The sequence below is a fragment of the Malus domestica genome, chromosome 01 (assembly GCF_042453785.1).
Source record: "Malus domestica chromosome 01, GDT2T_hap1".
In the NCBI taxonomy this organism is placed as follows: Eukaryota; Viridiplantae; Streptophyta; class Magnoliopsida; order Rosales; family Rosaceae; genus Malus; species Malus domestica.
In genome coordinates this window covers 31,952,290-31,977,880 of record NC_091661.1, presented here as the reverse complement: position 1 = coordinate 31,977,880, position 25,591 = coordinate 31,952,290, and the positions used below count along the sequence as shown (strand labels likewise).

The 25,591-nt window shown below is 38.9% G+C and overlaps 4 protein-coding genes and 1 long non-coding RNA gene across 6 annotated transcripts; 1 reads left to right on the top strand and 4 right to left on the bottom strand.

Annotated features, from left to right (window-relative positions):
* Positions 1–129: 129 nt before the first annotated feature.
* On the bottom strand, positions 130–2,893 carry LOC114825916 (putative pentatricopeptide repeat-containing protein At5g36300). The gene is made up of 5 exons (XM_029104968.2): positions 1,576–2,893; positions 1,322–1,474; positions 1,121–1,192; positions 807–1,002; positions 130–680 (listed from the first exon to the last, which is right to left on the bottom strand). Exons 1-4 carry the CDS (start codon positions 2,815–2,817, stop codon positions 892–894), a joined length of 1,578 nt encoding a protein of 525 aa, XP_028960801.1. The 5' UTR covers positions 2,818–2,893; the 3' UTR covers positions 130–680; positions 807–891.
* A 9,732-nt stretch (positions 2,894–12,625) lies between these two features.
* LOC103444591 (protein LEAD-SENSITIVE 1-like) lies at positions 12,626–13,661 on the bottom strand. Its single transcript, XM_008383549.4, has 2 exons — positions 13,501–13,661; positions 12,626–13,308 (listed from the first exon to the last, which is right to left on the bottom strand). The coding sequence occupies exons 1-2, from the start codon at positions 13,592–13,594 to the stop codon at positions 12,761–12,763; spliced, it is 642 nt and encodes a 213-aa protein (XP_008381771.3). The 5' UTR covers positions 13,595–13,661; the 3' UTR covers positions 12,626–12,760.
* Positions 13,662–15,339: 1,678 nt separating this feature from the next.
* Positions 15,340–21,537, top strand: LOC103444601 (large ribosomal subunit protein eL13x-like). 2 transcript variants are annotated; one of them, XM_008383566.4, is made up of 5 exons: positions 15,340–15,415; positions 19,949–20,064; positions 20,220–20,353; positions 20,741–20,899; positions 20,997–21,537. In XM_008383566.4, the coding sequence occupies exons 2-5, from the start codon at positions 19,956–19,958 to the stop codon at positions 21,216–21,218; spliced, it is 624 nt and encodes a 207-aa protein (XP_008381788.1). In that variant the 5' UTR covers positions 15,340–15,415; positions 19,949–19,955; the 3' UTR covers positions 21,219–21,537. The 2 variants fall into 2 exon arrangements, with proteins under 2 accessions (XP_008381788.1, XP_008381780.1); XM_008383558.4 differs by lacking the exon at positions 15,340–15,415 and adding an exon at positions 19,381–19,509.
* Positions 17,207–18,613, bottom strand: LOC114825920 (uncharacterized). Its single transcript, XR_011580593.1, has 2 exons — positions 18,328–18,613; positions 17,207–18,161 (listed from the first exon to the last, which is right to left on the bottom strand). It is a non-coding gene; the product is annotated as an uncharacterized lncRNA (long non-coding RNA).
* Positions 21,538–21,704: 167 nt separating the features above from the next.
* On the bottom strand, positions 21,705–23,979 carry LOC103444582 (protein AGENET DOMAIN (AGD)-CONTAINING P1-like). The gene is made up of 3 exons (XM_008383536.4): positions 23,295–23,979; positions 22,677–23,123; positions 21,705–22,207 (listed from the first exon to the last, which is right to left on the bottom strand). The coding sequence occupies exons 1-3, from the start codon at positions 23,751–23,753 to the stop codon at positions 22,193–22,195; spliced, it is 921 nt and encodes a 306-aa protein (XP_008381758.1). The 5' UTR covers positions 23,754–23,979; the 3' UTR covers positions 21,705–22,192.
* Positions 23,980–25,591: the final 1,612 nt, after the last annotated feature.

Below are 25,591 nucleotides of genomic sequence, written 5' to 3'. Positions count from 1 at the left end.
GGTCTACTCAATCCTCAGAATGAGTGGATAACCGTGACTTACCACTCATTGTCCCTAAAAAAACAAATAAACAAGAAACGCAAAATGTTCATTTCAATGTATCTCCAATCTCCAAAGCAACTTTCCATATTGCTCACAGATAATAAATACTTTAATAAATATTAAAATTATATACAAGAGCTGTAAGTGCGTGCCAAGAGGTATTCAAAACTTGAAACAAACAATGATTACATGGGTGTGGTGGAGATAATAATCGTCAGGACTCAGGGTGACAATATAATGTCGGTAAAGCTATATATCTCATTGCCGAAATCGCGGGAGGACCGAAAACTGGCACTTCGAAACGCCAACTTTTCCAATTCATTCCATGTACGGAACGGAATACTGTTTTGAGTTGCAGCACTTCGAAAGCCCAATTCTTCCAAACCAATGGCTGCACAGGAACCAAGTTGGTAGCTCATCAAATCGACTCGTCCTCTCAAGTCCGAAGCGAGTGCTTTCGTGTTGCACGTACCCGGTGTTGTCCACGTTTCCAACGGCTAAACCTGAAGCATGTTTCATCATCTGTACAACATATGTGCTCTCGCAGCCCGTTGCGATTATCAGTTGTGTGGTATAATGTGGCAAAATCAACACCCCATCTGGCTTCAAGTGTTTACACTACCATCATCCCGTATGGCCTGAGGAAGCATTTGATAAACCAAAATCAAGGTCAATCTGGTAGAAACCCATACGAGTAGGAGTCTAGGAGTCTGAAACGTAAAGTGAACAAGAAAAGAAACGAAAGAGAAGATAAAAAGGCTCACCCTAGTTGGACTGCTGAAAGGATCATAGGCCGTGTCCATACCGGACTGCCCTATCACATTGCATCACAAACCAATCCATTCACTATTACTCACAATACCTCTGTTGAAGGACCATTAAAGCAACTTGTAACACCTGTCTAGCCTTTCTATCCGGAGTGCATCCGGCGCGTTCCATTTCCTTGTATATCTCCAGGACCTGATCAAGAAACCGCTTGCAATTTGAGAGATTTAGAAAAGAAAACAAGCTTCCTACTCTCTCTTGAGATGAGAGTTGGAGTGGAGACTAGAGAATTTAAAAGTTCAATATATAGCACCTTATCAAACTTCCTTGCCCGACTAAACGCCTTCATAAGTGTAGTATAAGTAACCACATCAGGGCTAAAACCCTTCAAAGAAAACAAAAGCAGCACCATTAGAAACTTAGCTGAAAAGTATCACGAAAACTGAATTGGTTGAAAAAATTCAAGATATTTGACATCGCAACTAGAGAAAATTTAGGCAAAAACAAGACTTACACTTTCTTTTATATAGTGATAAATGGATAACGCCTCTAAATATCTACCAGCAACACCGAATGCATTGATCAGCACATTCAGCATTATGACGTTTGGTTCGATTCCCTCAGCTTCCATAAGCTGGAGTACCTTAACTGTCTGATGACATAATCCCTGCATTAAAAAGAATAAAGACATTGTGATATGCACAAGATATGGATATGTTTCGAGATATAATGAAATTCAATGAAAACAATGTAAGAGAATCGGAAAACCTGCTGAGCGTAGGCATTTGCTAAGACACAAAACATGCTAGCTGAAGGAATAAGACCTTCAGCTTTTAGGGCAGATATACACTCTTCAGCATCCTGAAATTTTCCATACTGCCCATAAATATCAACCAAAACAGCATAAATTATCCCACTTTTCTTATGCCCTCGGCGTTTCATATTCTCAAAAGTCTTCTGGATCACATCCCACTTCCCCTGCTCCCCCAATCGGCTGATAACGGTGACAAAGATCTTTGGATCAGGATACAACCCCTGTTCCTGCATCTCTGTAAACAACTCAAGTGCCTTGCTTATATTCCCTGCCTTACAATGCCACCTTATCAATGAATTAAATGTCGTTATATCAGGCTTCACACCTTCTTGTTTCATCTTATCAAATACTTCCAAAGCTTCGTCCAATTCACCATATTTCCCAAACGTATCAATAATGCTGTTGAAAATCTGTTTATCCAATGCCATCCCCATCTCCCTTATCTCTCCCACAATGTCCATTGCCTTCTTCCACATCCCATTGTCCCTGTAAAGTCCTATAACCTTGCTATACACAAACGAGCTCAACCGAAACCGCTTCCGCTTCATCTCATTAATCGTTGACCAAGTATCTTCCAACCTCCCGGCACTGACATAGTAATCAAGAAGAATCTCATACGTCTCTTCATTTTTCTCCGCAACCAAATCGCCCATTACTGCCAAAACTCTAGTTGCAAGTTCTAAGAGGCCTTTCTTCAAACACCCTCTGAGCATAACATTGTAAACCCTGATTCTTGGCCTCAACCCAGAACATATCATTTCCTGAAGCAACACATCGGCCTCCAAAGTCCTGCCATTGCTCCCGAGGCCCTCAATCAAATGAGCGTAAGACATCGAATTGGGTCGGACGCCGAGAGCTTCCATTTCTGCAAGAACAGCCATTGCCTGGTCGATATGCCCTGCTCTGCAGAACCCACTTATCAAATTGTTGTATGATTCGCCGGAAAGTTCCTCTCCGGTGGTTTGAGCAATTAGGTAGTTCGGAATTGAAGTGTTTTCGTCACTGGGTGCTGTAAATTTGAAATCTTTCGCGTTCTTGGTACGATTCGAGTGAGTGAAAGAAGCGTGGAAATTGTACGTCTCGGAGTGTTTGAGGCATCTCGGACAGAAGAGAGAGAGTGGAGTGATTGCGAAGCTGCCTGCGGATGAAAGTGAAGGTGAGTTACGACACCAAATGGACTGCACCAGCATTGCCATGCTCTCATAGGCGCCAAAGATTTCAGTGTTTTTGTTTGCTTTTATAGGACCGCGGTTATATAGGAGGCTGACCCAACCTGGTGTCTTGGATCGAGTCCTAAACATATTCCAACAACGGAATCTTTTTAATAGGAGGGATCCCTATTTTTCTAAAAAAATAGAGACACTTTCTTAATCATTGGATTTGATTTTAATGAAATTGTGTGGTCTGAGATTTAATCGTAACCACACAATTTCATTAAAACCAATCCAACGGTCGGGTGTCCCCATTTAAAAAAAAAATGGGGATCCCTCTTGTTAAAGGACCTGTTCCAACAACATCTACTTTTGTTTGTCCAAAAATAAAAAACATCTATTGTGATTTGGAATAAAAAAGATTTATTTTGGACATGTGAGACTTAGCTAACTCCTCTACTCCTTTAATGTGGGTTTAAAAAAATATTAACGTTTAGATGAGAAAATTTAAGGTTGCTAGGGAATTTTAAATGACGGAATTTTTTTCCAAAAATTTGTAAATTTTCTTGTGATGAAAAGAACAATGACATTTAACTATGAAATTTTATGTGTATATTGTCATTAATATATAAATGAGGCATTGTAATTAGGAAATGCGTTAGTAGTAGTGGCGGCGGCGATGGTGATGATAGTAGTGACATGGGTATGTGGCGGTGATCATGTTGTGTTGTGGCAGAGAAGACGGCATCGATTATGACGATTGTATGGCGATGACATGTGGTGGTGGTGATGATGGCCACTCATGGTTGTATTTTTTTATTTTTAAACTCTCATCTCTCTCTCTCTCTCTCTCTCTCTCTCTCTCTCTCTCTCTCTCTCTCTCTCTCTCTCTCTCTCTCTCTCTCTCTCTCTCTCTCGGTTAGCATTCAGCACTCCAATTATCTTCTGCTAAATCGAAGATCCCCTCACTCAAGTTAACTTATATATATGCGCATCGTATCCACCCAGTCCACTGAAGTCTTTTTCAGAAGAAAACGAAATGGAACGACATCCCTTGAAGTGGAGAATATTCATCCTACTAGCTTTGTACAATTTTATTTTGATGAGTTTCATCTCAAACAATTGTATTATTTGGACTAGCTTTTTGTACAATTTTATTTTGACGAGTTTCATCTAAAACAATTGTATTTTGAATGACATCATTTGTCCTATTAGTTTTGTCATTAAAATTAGTTTTTGTTGGATATTGACGAAATGATTTGATATGATTCGTATATCCATATAAAGTTAGAATCATATGCTGATGAAAGATCAAGCTCGCATAGTTTAATTACCAAAAAAGTTTGATTACACATATTTTGATTACCATAATCTCCAGCTAGTTACAGATCTATTTATGATAAAAACTCCTTACATGATCATACAACAGTAAAGATCTAGGTCATGGAAGCTTACTATTAACCTATGAAGGCGTAATCGACATTGGGGTTTTAAGTTTATGTTTATGCTTTTTAAATTGGAATTAGTTGAGTCTGTTTGTATTAAAAAAGGGGAGTTTAAAGTTTTAATAAAATATTTAAAAAGAAATGATATATATGGAAGTAAATAAGTAAAAGTAGGATTCTCTCACCTATTAATTAAAGCAAAAATAAAAAAAATAAAAAAAATAAGGCTTAACTAGATTTAGTGTGGATTATATATGGCAAGCATTGAAAGATGTGGTAAGCATACCCTATAGTTAGTGTGAGTGAGCAAAAATGCACCCAAAATAAAAGACATCTATTGTGATTTGGAATAAAAAAGATTTATTTTGGACATGTGAGACTTAGTCAACTCCTTTACTTTTGTTTTCTCTTCTATTATGCAACATTAATATTTCATTTTTTTCGGTAGGAGACACAGTGAGTTGGAAAAATGCTTATATTTCTTATTTTTGGAACTCTTTATCTCATTGTTTCTTGAGTGGTTTTCTGGAAGTAAGAAAAGATGGGCATTTGTAAGTCCTATCAATTTTCAATTTTTATTTTTCTTGCTTTTATTTTAGCTTCTTATTACTGATTTTAATTTTGGGTGTATTTTTTACGATGGTTGTCAAACGATGTTGTTTTGACAGGTTTGATCAGGTATACAAGCATTTGATAGTACATACATGCAGAGTGCTTCACAATTGAAACGGAGTAGAATGGTATTTTCAGGTAATTGTCGAGATTTTTGTTGATCCCCTTTTGTCTTGATGCTAATTTACGGTTCTTATCATGTAAATTGGTTGATTAAAATGTTAGTGTATGCAAAAAGGCTGTTGATGCTGCCGGTTTTTTTCTGTAATCGATTTAGGAGTTGCTATTGTATTCTTAAGCATAACGTCTGACTGCCAATGACATATTATATTGCTTTCTACAGCTGCTAGTGCCTAAACCTCCAACAAAATGGAAACTTTTGCCAAAACAAAAGGTAAATCGTTACTGCAAGAGCCGAACAGTACCTTTCCTTTGTTTGTTTTTTCTTTCTTCTACTCCCCCTTCAAGGCTTTGTTTTGGTTCTCATATGTGGCCATTTGGTCATTGAGAAATGTAGTTGGATTTAAGATTTTGAGAAATTGGAACATCTTTAGGAAAGTGACAGAATTTGGGATTGAACCTGTCAAGTTGTTATAAGAAAAGTCATTGGTATCCACAGACATGATTGCTATCTGTTTGAATTTTGTTACAATAATTTCCCTTGAGCATAATGGTTGCACTGAATTCATTTTGTGATGATTCAATTTTGGGTTTGAAAAAATGCTCACTGTTTGAAATTTGAAATTCTGTTGATTTTCCATTCAGGGTGAACAAAAATATCTCCAGGATTCCCATTTTTTTAATGGCGTTGTTAAGGTAAATTTTCGTTATCCTTCTTGCAGATTAATTTTCGATGGATTATGTCTTCTGAGTAGTATACAAGCCGGACATTGTATCTTTGAGAAAGTTTATGGTGTATAGTTTCTGCATAAGTTTATTTTGGGAGTGTTATATAACCGTGTATGGAGCTTCGTGGTGCATGCACTGGAAAATTTTTGATTTAGGATTTTTCGATTTCCTCCCTGTAGTTGTGTTTGGACCCATTTTTACAATATCGGCTCGAGCAATCAAGGCCGTCGGCTGAGCAGGGTTTTAGGCCGTTGAACGACAAAGTGGTTGAAATAAATTATGATTGAGATAATGTTGGGATTTTAATCATAATTTATTAAACCTAGTTTTTATCTAAAACCCCAATTTATTCGTAGGATGGTGGGGCATTAGAATCCTAATGCATTACTGATTATTGGCGAATGGTTATGGATTGGTATGGATTTTTGCGCATGCATAAAGATAAGGATGCCAATTTGGATTTAATCAGCCGCATGATTGGCGTTGGTCAGCCATACATGCATATTATTGGCATATTTCAAGGCGGGAAGCTTATTGGCATAAAGGGATATGATCCTTGGCCAAAGGATATAAGACAAATGTACAACCAGATGCAACTCCACAAGACAGAGTCCAATTAGGACTCTCCAAGAGTATCAAGCGGACGGGTGTAACTTTCACTATAAGTAGGGAGGGTTGCACACCATTCAAAGCCCTACAAAATCAATACAAAATTGCCCTACGCAAACTCTCACAACTTGTGATTTTTCTTTTTCTTTTTTCGCTGACACATCTTCCGTTGGCATCAACAGCACTGTGAAGGCAACCGGTGATATCTTAAGTCGGCATAGATAGCTCTATCACCGTAGAATCAGCCGATCTCGCAGCATCTTCCGTTGGCATCAACAGCACTACGGCGAGGACGACTGGTTACCTATCCAAGTCTCGGTCGAGAAGGATTTCCGAATCCTTATTGGTCGAGGTCATCTCATCAGCCTTCTCGGCGAAGTGAGGTGTTACCAGGTTACTGTATTCGGCACGTTGACAACCGAATTTGAGATTGAACTTCGCAAATTAGCAGCCTTGTCTTCAGGCTCTAGAACCCAAGAGGTCGAGAATTGTTTATTCCTCGGCCGCAATCGCAAGACACAGAAGTCAGCAGCGCGCTCAACGCAACATCAACAAATTTACTCATCGGCCGAGCTCGGCCGACGAGTTGGCACGCCCCGCAATCACCGAAGGACGTAGTTAGCTTAGAAAATACTCGGCCTGCGCGCCACGTAGGCTCTGTAGTTTCTAGGGTCAACATTTTGGCACGCCCTGTGGGACCCAGTGCTAATACTACGAAGTTCATATGATATATCAAGATTCCAATCTGGCTCAACGTAGCCGATTGTACGAGCTCCTGGAGGAATTGAAAAAACATAATGAGGAATGTAAAAAATCTTTGGAAGCAGAAAAAGTTCTTCGTGGCCATAGAGAGATGCAAAAGTCATTCGCTTGCATGTTGAAAATAAAAGCTCCTGTTATCCTACAAAGGCAATGGGTAAATGAAGACAGGGCTCGATTTAATGTCTGGCTAGATGAAGAAAATTTTCCTTACGTTTCCGACTACAGATCAATTCCATTTGAAAAATGGTTAGGCCCAAAGGCCGGGGGGCAATTTTTCGCTTCGGCCGTAATCAGACATCGGCCTAAGAAAATTGTTAATTTGGCCGAAGAACAAAAGCCACCTATTTTTTCGGTCGAGACCGAAAGTGTGGTAGGCCTAGAAGAAAAAAATTCAAGTTCTTGAGCTAGATACAAAAATTGACTTGGAAAATGATTCGTTAGAGGAATGCTCCAATGACGAACGAGGCCAAGATATTGGCCTAGCCCAAGAAACTACGCCAATTGATATGATTATTGGTAATAAAGCCGATATGGAGAAATCCTGTTCGGCTAAGTTGTTTGAATTAAAAGCCGAAATTATGCCTGGGGGGCATAATAATTGTTCAATACATTCGGCGGCCGAGAATGAAAAATATTTCTCCAAGTCAAAAATATTTGGAGGAAATTCTTTATTCGGCCTAGAGCGAAATCAATTTGAAGATTTTGTTATTACAAGATCTCGACTTGGAATAAAGCATCGTTGGCCTCCTCCTGACTATGGTTCAGCCACTTTTCTTTTCGTTTGTTAAATATATATATTATTTTCTTAAACATACGGCTATGCAAGCCGATGCGTAAGAAAATAAGGGGGGGCAACAAATATATATATATTTATATATTATTTCAAGCCAACATCATTGTGGCCTGATGCCGTGTGTGTATGGGTGTTTATATATATATATTAGCTTTTGGCCGAATGTGTCTATATAGGCCTGATGCCGTGTGTGTGTATGGGTGTTTATATATATATATGGGTGTTTATATATATATTAGCTTTTGGCCGAAAAAAAAAAAAAAAAAAATCATTCGGCCGGCTCAAAGTGAGTGCATGGCAGCCTTATGCATTCACTCACATAACAATCTCGGCATAGATACAAATTGGAGTCTCGGCCAAATCATTAACCTCGGCCCAATTTGTTATGGTTCTCACCAAGCTCGGCAGGTCCATCAAATTTTTGCCGAGTCATGTATTGAAAAGGTTTTGCTGTTCGACGATGATCTCCGCTGGTAAATGAGTTGGTTTCGTATTACCGACGCATGGGCTGAGCTACCCAGTATATGTTGTTGAGCTTGGCTTCAGTACGACGAGTTCGGTTGTGTCCAAAGGTTTTTTTTTTTTTTCGACCGAACGAAGTAAAGTGGTTTTATTTGTTTTCCCTGGAATTCAGCGACCAATCTTTATTCGATGGTGGGTGCTAGACGGTGGCTCTCGGTGATGACTCGGCAGGTATTGATTTGGCCGAGAGGAGTTTATGAATAGAGAGGATTCATCATTCGATGATATACGGCTGGGTCGAATTATATATATATATATATATATATATATATACACATATATATAGGCAGGCCGAATTCATAGGGACCATTTCTTATCGACCTCGACCTCAATTCTTCTCGGCCTCGGCCCACTTTACCCTCGACCCCAGTTTTGTTGCTATCTCACAGATGGTGGCTGAAAACAAATGGGGATGGTAGGTCATTTGGCATTGTGTTGACTGAGGGGACCATAAGGCTACCAAGATTATTACTTATTTGATCATATTCAAGACGTGTCATGCTATGGAGTGGACTCCTCGACCGTACATTTCTTCGACTGAGCTAATTTCCTTAACCATTCGGCCTACGGGCCGAAGCTCAAGGAAACTGGGAGGCAATGTTTGGACCTATTTTTACAATATCGGCCCGAGCAATCAAGGTCGTCGGATGAGCAGGGTTTTAGGCCGTTGAACGACAAAGTGGTTGAAATAAATTATGATTGAGATAATGTTGGGATTTTAATCATAATTTATTAAACCTAGTTTTTATCTAAAACCCCAATTTATTCGTAGGATGGTGGGGCATTAGAATCCTAATGCATTACTGATTATTGGCGAATGGTTATGGATTGGTATGGATTTTTGCGCATGCATAAAGATAAGGATGCCAATTTGGATTTAATCAGCCGCATGATTGGCGTTGGTCAGCCATACATGCATATTATTGGCATATTTCAAGGCGGGAAGCTTATTGGCATAAAGGGATATGATCCTTGGCCAAAGGATATAAGACAAATGTACAACCAGATGCAACTCCACAAGACAGAGTCCAATTAGGACTCTCCAAGAGTATCAAGCGGACGGGTGTAACTTTCACTATAAGTAGGGAGGGTTGCACACCATTCAAAGCCCTACAAAATCAATACAAAATTGCCCTGCGCAAACTCTCACAACTTGTGATTTTTCTTTTTCTTTTTTCGCTGACACATCTTCCGTTGGCATCAACAGCACTGTGAAGGCAACCGGTGATATCTTAAGTCGGCATAGATAGCTCTGTCACCGTAGAATCAGCCGATCTCGCAGCATCCTCCGTTGGCATCAACAGCACTACGGCGAGGACGACTGGTTACCTATCCAAGTCTCGGTCGAGAAGGATTTCCGAATCCTTATTGGTCGAGGTCATCTCATCAGCCTTCTCGGCGAAGTGAGGTGTTACCAGGTTACTGTATTCGGCACGTTGACAACCAAATTTGAGATTGAACTTCGCAAATTAGCAGCCTTGTCTTCAGGCTCTAGAACCCAAGAGGCCGAGAATTGTTCCTTCCTCGGCCGCAATCGCAAGACACAGAAGTCAGCAGCGCGCTCAACGCAACATCAACAAATTTACTCCTCGGCCGAGCTCGGCCGACGAGTTGGCACGCCCCACAATCACCGAAGGACGTAGTTAGCTTAGAAAATACTCGGCCTGCACGCCACGTAGGCTCTGTAGTTTCTAGGGTCAACAAGTTGTTTTATGTATGGTGGATGAATTGAATTTGGAAGGAAACCAACTCAATGGTTGTCTTTTTCTTTTTTATTTATTGCAAGAATGCTACTATAAGAATGGCATATTTTATCGTATGACAGTCATTGAAGATTTATCTTGAATCTGGACAGGTTTTTGTCAATTGTTAATTACGAAGGTTGTGACTGTTCGTGCTGGCACCAAAATAAAATTTGTAGAAGGTTGCTGACTGACGATAAAAGGTAGCTTGCAATTTTTATTTTAATGAATCTTATTAAATGCATTTGAGTACCACATAAATTTAATCAATTATTTTAGCAATTAGGAAAATCACTCTCTTCACTAAAACTGTTATTCATTTACATTAACAACTTTTATTTTTCCAAATTGTAACAGAGAAGCATGTATATCATGAAAAATAAAAGACGGAAGTTCTGAAGTGACGACCAAGAAAGTTTAGAAGTGTAATATAGTTGTAAACATGAATGTAAACCAGGGATGAAAAATGTTAATATAATTCTAATTCTGTATGACTCATTTGCGAATTTTATCTAAATTTGAATAATCTTTTATCTACGTGTATAGTTACATTTGTGATTTGTTGTTTATGTGGTAAAAAAATAAGATGGCTTTATACTTTTTTATGAGACTTAATTTTGAGTTTTGAATTTGAGTTCTCATGCAAGAAGAAAGGTCACTTGAGTTTTGAGTTCCCATATATTTTCATTGTTTCATTTATACATCTGTTGGAAGATTGGAGGGGATTGGGAGGTAGATGAGTGAGACTTTTGAAGGTTACACAGAAATAAATGGGAATATTCTGTTATTAGAAGCAATTACATAGAGTTAGGCCAACTAAAATGGCTGGACAGAAAAAATGGTCCTAATTGTTCACTCTCTAATGATGTTGGCAAGTAACGTTGATTGTTCTAAACGCTGGCGGTGCTTCTGCTTTCCACAATGTAAGCCCAAGATTATGCAATGGTGCTCAATTTGGATTTGTTGCATGGCTAGAAAGATGATCTTGCAAGAATTGTTGAAGACAGTTATATGCCAAGGTATTGATTCTTTCCAATCCCAGTTTTAAAAAACAGTCAGATTTATATATATTTTGCATCATTATAATTAGTCTACTTGGGTTATCTTAAGAGTACAGAGAACAGCCAACTACATGGGGAATAAATCTTTCTTATAGCATGCATATCCATATATAGCAAGCAAAGTTTCACTTCGTTGGTTCTTAGGCACTAGACCGTCTTTCCTCATGAATTCTTGGCATCTTATTTTCTTCTTCTTATTGGGGTGTTTTACAGCACTTCAAGGAGCTTCCTTAGTTTGTTGTCAAGGCTGGTTCAATTTTAAGTAATATTTATGGTGTAGATTTGGAAAATAAACTTGAGGTATTAATTTTTCAGAGATAGTTTATGCTTGAAATTAGCCGTGTTTTTATGTCTTCCAACATTCTGTTCGTGCATGTTTGGTCTCTGAGATTTTGTTTTTAGCCATTGTTGATTTATAGTTTATGTCTCCTTTGGCTACATATTGACACATGTTTATTCTCAGCATTTTTTTGTTGGGCTAAGTGGTTTGGTGAGTTCTGTATTTATTATTTAATCTTAGGGGCTATTTTAAGTAAAAATGAAATGTTGGCATTGATATAGCATATGGCACACTTAATCCACACTCCTATATTCTGTCTTCTTGCTTCCATTGCAACACTCTGCATGTCCCACCCAATGGTTTTTTTAATAATGATGTAGTTAAAACGCAATTAGGTGCTCTATCAAGTATGTTTTGTTTATAGTAGTGGTAGTTGCAAGGAAATGAAATATTTGTGTAGATAATTGGTAGTTTAAATATATAGAAATAGAGAATAATTATAAATGGAGCACCTAGGATATTTAACATTGATTTCTTTTCCATGTAATTTTTCTCATGTTTAACATCTGCTTTTGTTTAAGCATTTGATTCAAGTGCTATTTTTATTAGTGTTAATTTCGGGTTGCATATCCACAAACTAACCTAGTTTATTTTGCTTAGTGCTGATGTATAAGTAGAACTCTCATTGCATCAACTTGAACATTCTTCTGCTTAGTTGCTAAGCCTGTTAATTTTTATGCTCTATTTGCCTTCTCCATTTCCAGTTGAATGAATTGGTTAAAGTGTCTTACTATATAACTTCCTTTTGTATGATCCTATACTATATATCTCTGTTGTTGCACTAGATTTAACCTTGGTTTTTGACTAATATCTAATGGTGAACCATGCAGTGCTTTTATTGAGGAGTTTCAGAACTGGGACATGGCATGGGCTTTGCCTGCATTATATGTCACACTTATGAGATTAGGGTTCTAGCTGTGAGGGTAAGACCAATAATTTAGTTTTGTTTAAATAACGAGATATATGCTTTATTTCGTAATTGGTTGTTGATATCTTGGGAAGACAGATCAACTAAGGTTGTTATGCGTAGTTTTGTAGACTGGTTTTTTCTTTATTGAACATTAGCATGTAAATATATAGTGATATGGATGAGAATATATTTTTATATATTTCACGCATTTAACACAATTTTAAAACCTGCGGCATCGCGCGGGCTCAATTTCTAATAATTCCTATTGGATAAGAGTTGTTGATTGAGTATACAAACTGAAGAGTTTGTATCTAAAGAGGAAACATGACACGGTCTAACAGAATTATGACACAGAAGAAAAGAAAGAAGTAGCCTTGGAAATAAGAAAAGCAGTCTTGGAATTATTATCAGCATCATCAATTCCGGATGGTGAAGCAGCACTACTAGTACTACTACTACTTGATGAATCTGCAAAACTGTTCCCCACAGACATAGCCCTCACAACCTGCTCGCTCACGCTCGTGCCTCTTTTGCAATAGCTGGCAAAGTCCTCGCAGTTGTTTTTAAGCAAATCGTATTCACCGAAACCCGTCCCATGAGTCCGATCCTTGTCGAAAATCTCTGAGGCACGACGAACCGTTTCGTCTCTCGGATCACAACTCTCAGTGCTGCAAGTCCCCTTGTGTTTGAATTTGAAGCGATCGTGAGACACGTTGTATTCGAATCGAAGAAGGCCGTGACCTTTCAGGAAGCAATCGACGCAGGTTTTCAGCACGCCGCGTGCCGTGTTTGGGTCGTTCTTGCAGTCGCTGCATCGAGGCTCTCTCGTACTTCTTGTTTTTTCCTTTGTTGCAACAAAATGAATAACCCTACCTTCCCCCACGTATATACCTGCATCCGTGCAACCATGCCATAAATATATACACACATATATGCTTAAAGTGGGATTTATGCATATATCTGTAAATTTTTGTTATTTGGATTGAATAAATTAAGCAAATTCAAGGCACATAAATTAACGAGAGCGTGTAAAACGAGAAAAAGAACGCAAAATTTTTATTTTTTTTGTAATTAAATAATCACCATGGTGGGAGTATGCATGCGCTTTTCTATAAGCATATATGTGATCTCCCGGCTGGAGCTCCTCCCTGGAAATCCTGTTTGACAATAGACTCATCTCTCTCTCTCTCTCTCTCTCTCTAGGCTAGCATTCAGCAGTCCAATTATCTTCTGTTAAATTGAAGATCCCCTCACTCAAGTTAACATATATATATGCGCATCGTAGCCACCCACCGCAGTCTTTTTAGAAGAAAAGGAAATGGTTTCATTTCTCTCTCAGTGAAGTTTCCCACAACTTGCCACTTCAACCTCGACTTAGCCCTTGTTATTACAAGCAACTCACCCAATACTTGGTCTTCGCTAGACTTTCACACTTGGTTGAAATATTCAACTACGCGTTGTTTGGCAAATTTGGTGTTTGGTGTGATTATGTACAATTTAATCACCCGATCTATAAGGGTAGCTAGCCTGTTTTTATATAGTTTTAATACACTCAAGACCAAAAAAAAGATTGGGCCGAATTTAATTTCAATTCAATTAAGAGAACTAACAGTTAAGTAATAACTGGATTACAGAGTATCCATTGCTTCGAATTCGAATTTGATCTCCTTCCATACTTCACAAGCAGCAGCTTTCGAACTCCATTTACTAGCCTCACGAATAATTTCATTACCCTAAAAAAAATCAACCTTTGACCAACATATTACTTTCTTTTGTGGACTGTAACTGATCCTAACTGTTAAAAATGAATCACACATTGATGAGAAGAGAGACCTTGTTAGGGCTTATAAGTAAGTTGGGCTCATTCCTATATTGCCAATTAATTTTAGGGAGTTTTAACAAAATACTCCCAATACTATTCACTTTTAATGAAAAACCACATTTTTACCTTTAACTGTCACTATTCACTATACCTTTAAAAAGAGCTTTTCATTAAAATAGAAGTTTTTTTGGACTTTTCATTAGTTTTCCTTTAATTTTATGATGGAACCCCAAACCCCAACTTTCTTCAATAACCATAAAGCCTAAATTTTAGACTTAGCAATTTTTTGCACAACCCATTAACACACGACATAACATTGCACGACCCATTAACACTCGACATAGCATAACACGAAAATAACAGACTTTGAGTCAACTCGTTAACGAATCAGGTCGTGATTGGGTCACCCTTTAAGAACTCAATAAAATATTATTTGTCAGACCTAGACATTAGGCATGACAACTTCTTAAATAACTCATTAACCTAACACAAAAGGACACAACCGTTAACAAATCGGGTGGTTATCAGGTCACTTATTAAGAACTAGTTAAGATAACAAATTTGATACAACACGATTTGTTAAGATAACGAGTATAATATGAAAATGATATGAGTTCGGTTTGGGTGCTCCAGGCTAATCAATTTCTTTTTTATGTTTCTCATCTCTTCAACTTCTTTTAAACTTAAGATTTTTTTATTGTTGAATGTTAACACATAATGGAAATTTATAATCATGTTGCACATGTGGTAGTCTTATTGAGTATTGGGTCCCACGTATGTTTCAGGATGCGACCTATAAGTTTTAAGAAGAAAAAAGAGTATACAAATGAAATTGAAACACATTTTGAGTTTCAGGACTAAAGTGGTGACTTTTGAGTTATAGAGGCAAAATGAGATCAAAATTAAGTTCCAAATGGCAAAATGAGATCAAAAATTGTCGTAACTAAAAATAAGCCAAGAATAAACAAGCCGTATGATATGCTGGGCCTACAGCGGCCGAGTTGAACTAAGAACGAAGCACAGGGTGGGAGAAGACGAGGCCCAAAACTTCCGACCCAATACGAAAGACACTCGGGTTTTCTCCTATCTATCATAAACCCTAGCTCGCACAGTCGTTGTTGAGGCCGCGCGAGTAGAGGGAGTAAGAGAGCATTTCATCGCGAACTCCGATTTCAGGTTTTCCTCACTTTCCCTTTCCCTCTCTGTTTTTCTGTAGAAATCTTCGATTAATGTTTCTCATTTCATTGTTTTCTTCGTCTCACGTTTTTTGGGTCTCCAAAACCGAAGATTTAGGCGTTTAAATTTGCTTATGCTTAGATTTCTAGGGTTTTATTGCTTCTGATATGGTGTGGATTTTTCTTCATCTTGGTTTTGTATCCTTTTGGTCGCTGAGTTTTTTATCGGATTGGAATAATTATCGTGTGCTGGATTCTGTTTCTGCTAGCAGTGTATTGCGTTTTCTGAACTTTATGATGTTTTTTTTTTTTGAGAAAGATGAACTGTATGATTCGTATTTTTGAGGTTTTTTTATTGCTTGTGATGGATCCAGGGAGATGATTGTCTTTGTGTTTTTCGTTGGATATTCGGTATTTGTTTTGTTATTTGTGCATTTGGAATTCGGTATTTGTTGTGTTATTTGTGCATTTGGAATTTGGAATTCGGTATTTGTTGTGTTATTTGTGCATTTGGAATTCTGAATTATGCTCTGCAGAACCCACTTATCAAATTGTTGTATGATTCGCCGGAAAGTTCCTCTCCGGTGGTTTGAGCAATTAGGTAGTTCTGAACTGAAGTGTTTTCGTCATAGGGTGCTGTAAATTTGAAATCTTTCGCGTTCTTGGTACGATTCGAGTGAGTGAAAGAAGCGTGGAAATTGTACGTCTCGGAGTGTTTGAGGCATCTCGGACAGAAGAGAATATCAGTGTTTTTGCTTGCTTTTATTGGACCGGTTAGATACGAGCCTGACCCAACCAGGTGTCTTGGATCGAGTCCTAAACATATGAATCTTTTAATAAGATGGATCCTTATTTTTTTTTAAAAAGTAGAGATATTTTTTTGACCGTTAGATTTGACTTTAATTAAATTATGTGGCATGTAATTTAATCTCAACCACACAATTTTATTAAAGTCAATCCAACGGTCAAGAATGTGTCCTTATTTTTTTTTTAAATGGGGATCCTCTTGTTAAAGGGCTTGTTCCAACAACATCTAATTTTTTTGTCCAAAAATAAAAGACATATATTGTGATTTGGAATAAAAAAGATTTATTTTGGACATGTGAGGCTTAGCAAACTCCATGGGTTTCAAAAAAAAATTATTGTTTAGATGAGAAAATTTAAGGTTGCTAGAGAATTTGAAATGACATAATTTTTTTTCAAAATTTGTAAATTTTCTTGTGACGAAAAGGACAATGAAATTTAAATATGAAATATAATGTGTATATTGTCATTAATATATAAATGAGGCATTGTAATTAGGAAATGTGTTGGTAGTAGTGGTGGCGGTGATGGTGATGATAGTAGCGACATGGGTATGTGGCAGTGATCATGTTGTGTTTTGGCGGAGAAGACGGCATCGAGTATGAAGATTGTATGGCAATGACATGTGGTGGTGGTGATAGCCACTCATGGTTGTATTTTTTTATTTTTAAATCTCACTCATGAAAATAACAACTATTTATGTCAAGGGTAATGCTAGAAAGACTAAATCTATAAATTTAATCTATCTAGCTCTTATATAAAATTTAAACTTAGAAATTTGAGGTCCCAAATTTCAAGTTTTTATTCACACGAAAAATTCTAAGTCTCTATGTTTATGAATTCAAATGATGCATGTCAATTTATAAATTCTAACTTTTACCAAATTCTAAGTTTGTTTTCTCACATCTAAATATCATAGTGTGTGTTAGTATATATGCAACATTCTTGATCATGATGAAGAATCTGTAAAAATATGAACCGTGAGAAGTTAAAGAACAGAAGGCAGGTTTTTCACTATAATTGCTTGTCCTCAACGTTGTAGGGTGCAATCTATTTGTAATGATTTCCATATTACATCAGGGTTTCAAAAACCCTATTTACAAGTGTACAATTCAAAATTCAAAAGTCAAACAAACCTAACATAATTCCCATTGGATAAGAGTTGTTGACTGAGTATACCTGACACGGTCTAACAGGGAATTGGATCCTCTCCTGAGGAGTTGGATCCTCCTGACCCACTAACATGGGGCATTGAATTTTAATTCAACGGTTACAATTATTAAACTTTTAGAGAGGTACCTGTTTGTAGTTGTTGGATCAAAATCTAACGGTCCGTGTTGTTGGATCAGGAGGATCCTGCTCAGGAGAGGATCCAATTCCGTCTAAACAGAATCAAGACTCGGAAGAAAAGAAAGAAGTAGCCTTGGAAATAAGAAAAGCAGCCTTGGAAGTAGTAGCATCATCAATTCTGGATGGGGAAGCAGCACTACTAGTACTACTACTATTTGTTGAATCTGCAAAACTATTCCCCACAGACCAAACCCTCACAGCCTGCTCGCTCACGCTCGTGCCTCTTTTGCAATAGCTGGCAAAGTCCTCGCAGTTGTTTTTAAGCAAATTGTATTCACCGAAACCCGTCCCATGAGTCGGATCCTTGTCGAAAATCTCTGAGGCACGACGAACAGTTTCGCCTCCCGGATAACAACTCTCAGTGCTGCAAGTCCCCCTGTTTTTGATATTGAAGCGATTGTGAGACACGTTGTATTCGAATCGAAAAAGGCCGTGACCTTTCAGGAAGCAATCGACGCAGGTTTTCACCACTCCGCGTGCCGTGTTTGGGTCGTTCTTGCAGTCGCTGCATCGAGGCTTTCTCTTACTACTTATTTTCCCTTTTCCCTTTGTTTTAACAAAATGAATAACCCTACCTTCCCCCACGTATATACCTGCATGCATGCAACCATGCCATAAATATATATGCACATATATGCTTAAAGTGGGATTTATGCATATATCTGTAAATTTTTGTTATTTGGGTTGAATAAATCAAGCAAATTCAAGGCACATAAATAAATGTGAGCGTGCAAAAAGAGAAAAAGAATGCAAAATTACCATGGTGGGAGTATGTATGCAGTTTTCTATAAGTATAGACGTGATCTCCCGGCTGGAGCTCCTCCTTGGAAATCCTGTTTGACAATAGACTCATCTCTCTCTCTCTCTCTCTCTCTCTCTCTCTCTCTCTCTCTCTCTCTCTCGGTTAGCATTCAGCACTCCAATTATCTTCTGCTAAATCGAAGATCCCCTCACTCGAGTTAACTTATATATATGCGCATCGTATCCACCCAGTCCACTGAAGTCTTTTTTAGAAGAAAACGAAATGGTTCATGTCTCTCGCAGTGACCTTCAACCTCGACTTAGCACTAGTTACAAGCAACTCACCCACGACTTGGTCTTCACTAGACTTTCACACTTGGTTGGAATATTCAACTACGCGTTGTTTGCCATCATGTCGGATATTAGTCATTGACACAAATTCGGTGTTTGGTGTTATTAATTTCACTTTGCTTCTTGTAAAAGTCGCAACTTTAGTCTTTGAAACTCAAAATTCACTCCGCTTTGCCCTCTAGAACTCAATTTTAGTCCCATTTTGCCATCTAGAACTTGATTTTCATCCCATTTTGCCCCTGAAACTCGAAAATTGTCTTTATAAAACTCAAAAGTTGCTTCACATTGCCTTAAACCTGTTAATTTCTTATTTGAGTTTGGTTTGGGTGCTCCAGGCTAATCAATTTCTTTTTTATGTTTCTCATCTCTTCAACTTCTTTTAAAATTAAAATTTTCTGATTGTTGAATGTTAACACATAATGGAAATTTATAATCATGTTGCACATGTGGTAGAGTCTTATTGGTTGTTGGGTCCCACATATGTTTCAGGATGCGACCTATAAGTTTTAAGAAGAAAAGAGTCTCCAAATCAAATTGAAACAAATTTTGAGTTTTAAGGACTAAGGTGATGACTTTTGAGTTACTGAGGTAAAATAAGATCAAAATAGAGTTTCAATGGGCGTAGCTAAAAATAAGCCCAGAATAAAAAGCCGTATGATGTGCTGGGCCTACAGGGGCCCAGTTGAAGAAACAAAGGGTGGGGGAAGACGAGGCCCAAAGCTTCCGGCCCAATACGAAAGACACTCGGGTTTTCTGCTATCTATCATAAACCCTAGCTCGCACAGTCGTTGTTAAGACCGCGCGAGTAGAGGGAGTAAGAAAACATTTCATCGCGAACTCAGATTTCAGGTTTTCCTCACTTTCCCTTTCCCTCTCTGTTTGTCCGTAGAAATCTTCGATTAATGTTTCTCATTTCATTGTTTTCTTCGTCTCACTTTTTTTGGGTCTCCAAAACCGAAGATTTAGGCGTTTAAATTTGCTTATGCTTAGATTTCTAGGGTTTTATTGCTTCTGATATGGTGTGGATTTTTCTTCATCTTGGTTTTGTATCCTTTTGGTCGCTGAGTTTTTTTATCGAACTGGAATAATTATCGTATGTTGGACTCTGTTTCTGCTAGCAAATGTATTGCGTTTTCTGAACTGTATGATTATTATTTTTGGGTTTTTTTTATTATTTGTGATGGATCCAGGGAGATGATTGTTTTTGAGTTTTTCGTTCGATATTCGGTATTTGTTGTGTTATTTGTGCATTTGGAATTCTGAATTATGCGATTCGATTACCTCGTAGGTAAGCCATGGTGAAGCACAACAACGTTATCCCGAGCTCTCACTTCAGGAAGCATTGGCAGAACTATGTCAAGACCTGGTTTAACCAACCTGCTAGGAAGACCAGGAGGAGAACTGGTGAGTTAAAGTAGTCGTTTTTATCACCTTTTTTTCTTGTTTCTTAGCTTTACATGCACTCTTTTATGTGTGCCGTACTAAACATTCTCGCTCGTATTATTTCACAAACGATAATTTGTAGTTCGACTGACTCGACTGTTTTGAAATATCATCAGCTCGCCAGAAGAAGGCTGTGAAAATCTTCCCTCGTCCAACCACTGGTCCCCTCCGTCCCATTGTTCACGGACAGACTCTGAAGTATAACATGAAAGTGAGAGCTGGTAGAGGCTTTACTCTTGAAGAATTGAAGGCAAGTTGGGTCGTTTTTCGTCAGTGGTTAAACTTTTTGGAATTAGTGTTATTTACTCATAGATTCTGATTATGGTAGGCGTGTTTTACGTAAATCTTTGACATAGTGCTTCATTTCCTTCATTTATATTTGTGCTTCGGAATTAGAGTTGGAACTCATCCAGCTTGTATTTTATGAGTTTATTGAAGTTGATTACAGGACGAAGCGTTATAATGATAAATAAAATACAGATTGTTATTCAGTTTTGAGCAGTTCGCCAGATTCCATAAAAATATAAACATGGTCTTAAAATTGGAATTGTTGATCAGCTTTATTTTGCTTATGGCTTCCACCCATGCGCTTATATGTGATGATTTTAACAAGTTGTTTACCTTGTTTGCTTACCAGTCTGCTGGAATTCCAAAGAAACTTGCACCTACCATTGGAATTTCTGTTGATCATCGTAGGAAGAATCGTTCTCTGGAGGGTCTTCAAGCTAATGTTCAACGTCTGAAGACATACAAGGCCAAATTAGTGGTCTTCCCAAGACGTGCTAAGCATACCAAGGTGATGTTAAGTGGTTGATGTAGAGTATCTTAAAAAATTTGATTATCTGTGGGCATGGTATCTTATACGTTTTTTTTTTTTTTTTTTTTGGCTACAGGCTGGTGATTCTTCCGCAGAGGAGCTTGCCAACGCCACCCAGCTCCATGCTCCCTACCTTCCAATTGCACGTGAGAAGCCAACGGTTGAGCTTGTGAAGATTACCGATGAGCTGAAATCATTCAAGGCTTATGACAAACTCCGTGTGGAGAGGATGAACCAACGCCATGTCGGTGCCAGGCTCAAGAAGGCAGCAGAGGCCGAGAAGGAAGAGAAGAAGTAGAGAGAGAGAGCTTGATTTTGGAAGGATTTTTGTTTAGGGTTTGGTCTGTTTACTGCCGGACTTGTTTCATGAACACACCAATTTCAGAGTATGTAAACTTAATTAATCCAAGTTAGCGAGATGCTGCCATGGCTCTTTATTTTTGTATCACTTTGGGTTTTGTGATTTGCAGAATCATATTGTGTTTCATGATGCATTTGATTTCGAATGATGCGGACTCAAGGCTGGTTTGGTATTACTGTGCTTTGAAAAAAAAAGTTGTTTTTGTTGTGATGTGAGAATAAGCAGTTGTGAAATAAAGTAGCAGGGTGTTTGGTAATTTTTTTTTGTAAAAGTGCTTTTGAAAAAAAAGCAATATTATAATGTTTGATAAACTTTTATATAAAATAGATATGAAAAAAGCCGATTTTTCAAAGCTGGGTTTTACAGCTTTGTGTTTTTGGTTTTTTTTCATCCAAAATTGTGAAAAAAAACTGAAGCTGAATGTTTACCAAACACAAAAAAGCAAGCTTTTTTTTTATACCCATTTTTTTTTCAGAATTACATTACCAAACCAGGCCTGAGGTAGAATCGCTTGCAAAGGGTTTACATTCCCTTAACACGCAAGCAAAACCGAATCATCTCAATACCAAAGCAGAGGCATGAGGTAGAATGCTTGCAAAGGGTTTACATTCCCTTTACGCGCGCAAAAACTCAACAGTCTCATTCTGTACAAACTAGAAACGAAAAATGACTTGGATAATTTACTGTAAAAAAAACATAACGCTAGTACAAAAAAAAAAAATGGTTTCCAAGGTTAAGATTGGATCATTTCCTGACCACTTCTCTCTTAACATGGGCTAAGCTTTCAAGACGAGGGAACCATGCCATTAAAATCACGTCCGACGACTGCGAAGTCTACTACCAGACGTGCCAAGAACTCCACAAAAATGTACACCACCTCCTGATGTAATGCTTTCGGCGATGACCAGAGATCAATGCTTCAATGCCTGAAAAAATTCGTCGTTAGCAAGCCTAATTCATAGAAATATGATGTAAAATTAGTTCACCCCTTCTACAATAGTTACGACTGCCAGAAACCTCGGTGAAACGTGGAAAGGAAGAAGATATAGCACGATTTAGTTCGTAGTTGCCATAACACCCTAGTTCCTGATACACCGGCAGTCACAGGACTAACTGTAATGAAATAATCTAGCTTTGATTAGTTTCAACCGCGGAATAGGTTTAACAACGCAGCTCGTAATTTATCGATATTCAGCATGTCTAGATTGTGGGTGTTTGCGCACTGTGGCTACAAGCATGTCAAAAACTTGTCCAGATGTAAACAAATTTGCAGTTCATATCGAAACATTCTAAATATTTTGACTAACAGATGGTAAGGTCCTAAAGGGAAGATCTTCAGACGAAGAAACAAGCTTTAACATTGCATCAACGAAAGCGAGTATTTAGAAGTTATACCTGAGAAGCCATAACCCATGTTCTATCTATCCAATCCTGGCGTGGCCTCAAATCAGAGTGCTGAAGCAGCAGTTCGTCGTCTGTACCTTTGAAGTAAACTTTGTACCTTCGGCCGTGAAGGACCTTGCGTATGACACCTTCCCACCAGCCATCGTTATAGAAAGCATCAACCTCCTCCGTCAGACTGAAACTTCCAGCCACAACAACTTTTGGAGGACGAGGCCTTACGTGCTTTGCGTCGACCTCTTCCGTCAACAACTCTCTGTTATCATCTGTTTTTATTGCCTTGTATCGAACGAGAAACTTGTCCTTTTCCATTACTTTGACAATATTTGCAGCAAACCAAGCACCTTGAAATCCATCTTCGTCAGTGCAAACCTCAACCGCTGTTCCTTCGATCAATTCCTCTTTCGTCGGAATCTCTGGTTCTTTGGCATCTGAGACATCCTGCAGCACATTGGGAAAAAAAGCATGTGCTAGGAAGATGTCACTACAAATTGTACTAGGATTAGGAACATGTCGCTAAAATCATCCTAGATCATTGGAAAAAGAACATAAAAACAAGGATTCTCAAAACTCTAACCGGCAACAATCAAACACCAAGAAGATGTTACTTACGCCTTGTTGAAGAGGTGGGATCCAGGACCCCTTGACCCACTCCCGGTGAAGGCGTAGCTCCTCCGGCTCGAACTCAAACTTCTCCTTGGCGAACCGGAAGTAAACCCCGAACGTGTTGTTGTCCACCAAAACGTCAGTGACCACGACGCCCTCCCACCACCCGCCGCAAAAGAAGGCGTCGACCACGTCGCCTAATTTGAACCGGTAGTCACTCTCTCGAGGCGGCGGCGGACGGAGGAGCACAGCGTCGACCTCTTCCCTCAAGGCTGCATCGCCACCCTTGTGGCCGGCGCCGATCTTGCGATCGATCCGAGCCTTCGCTCTGTTGTATTCGACTTTGAATTTCGATTTGGTTCTCGACTTGGCGACGATTTTCGCCGGGAATGTGGTGCCGCGCATGTTGTGGATTGGGGATGTGACCTCCACCTCGTCGCCTACCTCGAAGTGGGCGTCCGCCATGGCCGTCGCCTGTAAAGCTCTCTGTCTTTGTCTACTGGAGGGCTTTTGGGGCTTTTTGCCTCGAGGGTTTCGAGCCTTCGATCACTGTGGCGGGAGATGAAGTTGATGAAGCGCCAAGACGGGGATTCGTTGGACGAAAATACCCTTACTTCAACCGCTGGAGGGGGCTCGATCTTCGCTAAATTTTTCACTTATTTTTTATATTTTCTTTTGTCCAGTTGTGGGCCGGCGCAGATTAGTTTGGGCTTCGGCAGCCCATTCACCCCGCTTCGAAGGGTGAAACGCTCTAATGAAATATCTTATGTATACTTACTTGAACTTGATCCAAATTGTATGTGAATTTTTCAATTTGTATCAATGATTTAAACTAGACTTAATCATTTCTTGCACGACTCGTTAACTTGACATGGAATGATATAAATATAACATGTTTTGAATCAACATGTTAACTAATTGGGTGACCCGTTAAGATAATGGATCAAAGCGGATCTAGAAAAGAGAGAGTGTTTAAAACCGAGACGCAATGGATTGAAGAAAGAGACCGTAACCACTAGGATAATACACCGGAAAAAATAAAGCTATCAAATGATCAACGTGACATAGAATGCAATGCAACATTTGCAATATGAAACAATAGTTGGACATGGGCACCCAGCTAGTGCCATCAAGTTTTGCACCATACAACCCTACTGCCAAACTAATTGCAGATAAATTCAATCTAAGTGAAGTAACAACTTCTTCTCCCTAGAGCTTTTGCCGCCTTTCCTCGAGTAATTTAGGGCATCTCCAACCGAGGTCGGACCAGAGGGCTTGTTTTAACCCTCTGGTCATACAAGAAATTAATATTTGAATGAACAGTGCATGACCATATTTGCCTCCATCTCCAACCGAGGGCCAAAGGATCATAGTAGGGCTGGGCACGGGCCGGGCCGGGCCCAATTTTGAAGGGACCGGACCGGACCGGGTGTAAAAGAAACGGGCCGGAGCGGGCCGGGTGCAACAAATTTTAAAATAGAAGAAAAAAACTTAGCATGCATCTCTCTAACAAGCTGGGAAATGTACTGATCTGTCGCAGACTCACAGCTACTAAATCCTTTTCAGCTTTCTGCAGAACTTCCTCTTTGTTGTGTTTACTGATTCTGTTCAAGTTCAAATTCCACAGCAACATCATTTCAATGATGATATAAATAAAATTATTATAAAAAAAAAACCAAAATCCAAAATCAAAAACCCAAAAAACAGAAACAAAATTTGAAGCAAAAGGTCGCAGCTTTCTTACCTGTGAACCTTAAAGATGACCTTTTTGCTATTAATGGTGATATCGCGACTTGCTTTTACAACCCTTTCCCGCTTGTCATTCTACAAACCTTCGAGTCGCTCACAGAGCTGCAAATTGGTGAAGATTAAATTAGGGATTACGAGATTGTTGAGGTAATCAGAATATTTGGAGAAGGCGTCTTTCATGGAGGAGGTTTCGACGGCGGTGGTGGTGTTCACAAGAGGCCTCGACTCGAGTGGGAGAAGGGAGTGACGACTCTGATATGAGAGAATATGGGGTAGGGGTAGCACCGATGAAGACCGCCGTGGCTTCAACGAGAGGAGGAGTGAGCGGTGGAGTAGGCGCTGAGTCCATCTGGATCCTGGAAAAGTCGAGAGAGGAGGCGAGAGTCAGCGACTAAGAGAAAGAGTGGTAGTAATGAATGGTAGAGATTTAATCTTCGTATATGGACGGTAGAAACTGTCCGGGCCCGGGTACCCGGTTTTTCAGAAATTTAGACCCGCCCCGCCAATTACATGGACCCGCCTCGACCCGCCCCGTTTTGAGTTTACAAAACTTG

Excerpts from the sequence above, each read along its gene's own strand:
- LOC103444591 (XM_008383549.4), bottom strand. The coding sequence starts at position 13,594 with ATGAGTCTATTGTCAAACAGGATTTCCAGGGAGGAGCTCCAGCCGGGA. Across the intron at positions 13,309-13,500 it reads GCATGCATACTCCCACCATG|GTATATACGTGGGGGAAGGT; the intron begins GTGATTATTTAA and ends GCACGGATGCAG.
- LOC103444601 (XM_008383566.4), top strand. The coding sequence starts at position 19,956 with ATGGTGAAGCACAACAACGTTATCCCGAGCTCTCACTTCAGGAAGCAT. Across the intron at positions 20,065-20,219 it reads GAAGACCAGGAGGAGAACTG|CTCGCCAGAAGAAGGCTGTG; the intron begins GTGAGTTAAAGT and ends AAATATCATCAG. Across the intron at positions 20,900-20,996 it reads GACGTGCTAAGCATACCAAG|GCTGGTGATTCTTCCGCAGA; the intron begins GTGATGTTAAGT and ends TTTTGGCTACAG.
- LOC114825916 (XM_029104968.2), bottom strand. The coding sequence starts at position 2,817 with ATGGCAATGCTGGTGCAGTCCATTTGGTGTCGTAACTCACCTTCACTT. Across the intron at positions 1,193-1,321 it reads ATCACTATATAAAAGAAAGT|GGTTTTAGCCCTGATGTGGT; the intron begins GTAAGTCTTGTT and ends TTTTCTTTGAAG. Across the intron at positions 1,003-1,120 it reads GGGCAAGGAAGTTTGATAAG|GTCCTGGAGATATACAAGGA; the intron begins GTGCTATATATT and ends TTTCTTGATCAG.
- LOC103444582 (XM_008383536.4), bottom strand. The coding sequence starts at position 23,753 with ATGGCGGACGCCCACTTCGAGGTAGGCGACGAGGTGGAGGTCACATCC. Across the intron at positions 23,124-23,294 it reads TCCCACCTCTTCAACAAGGC|GATGTCTCAGATGCCAAAGA; the intron begins GTAAGTAACATC and ends AATGTGCTGCAG.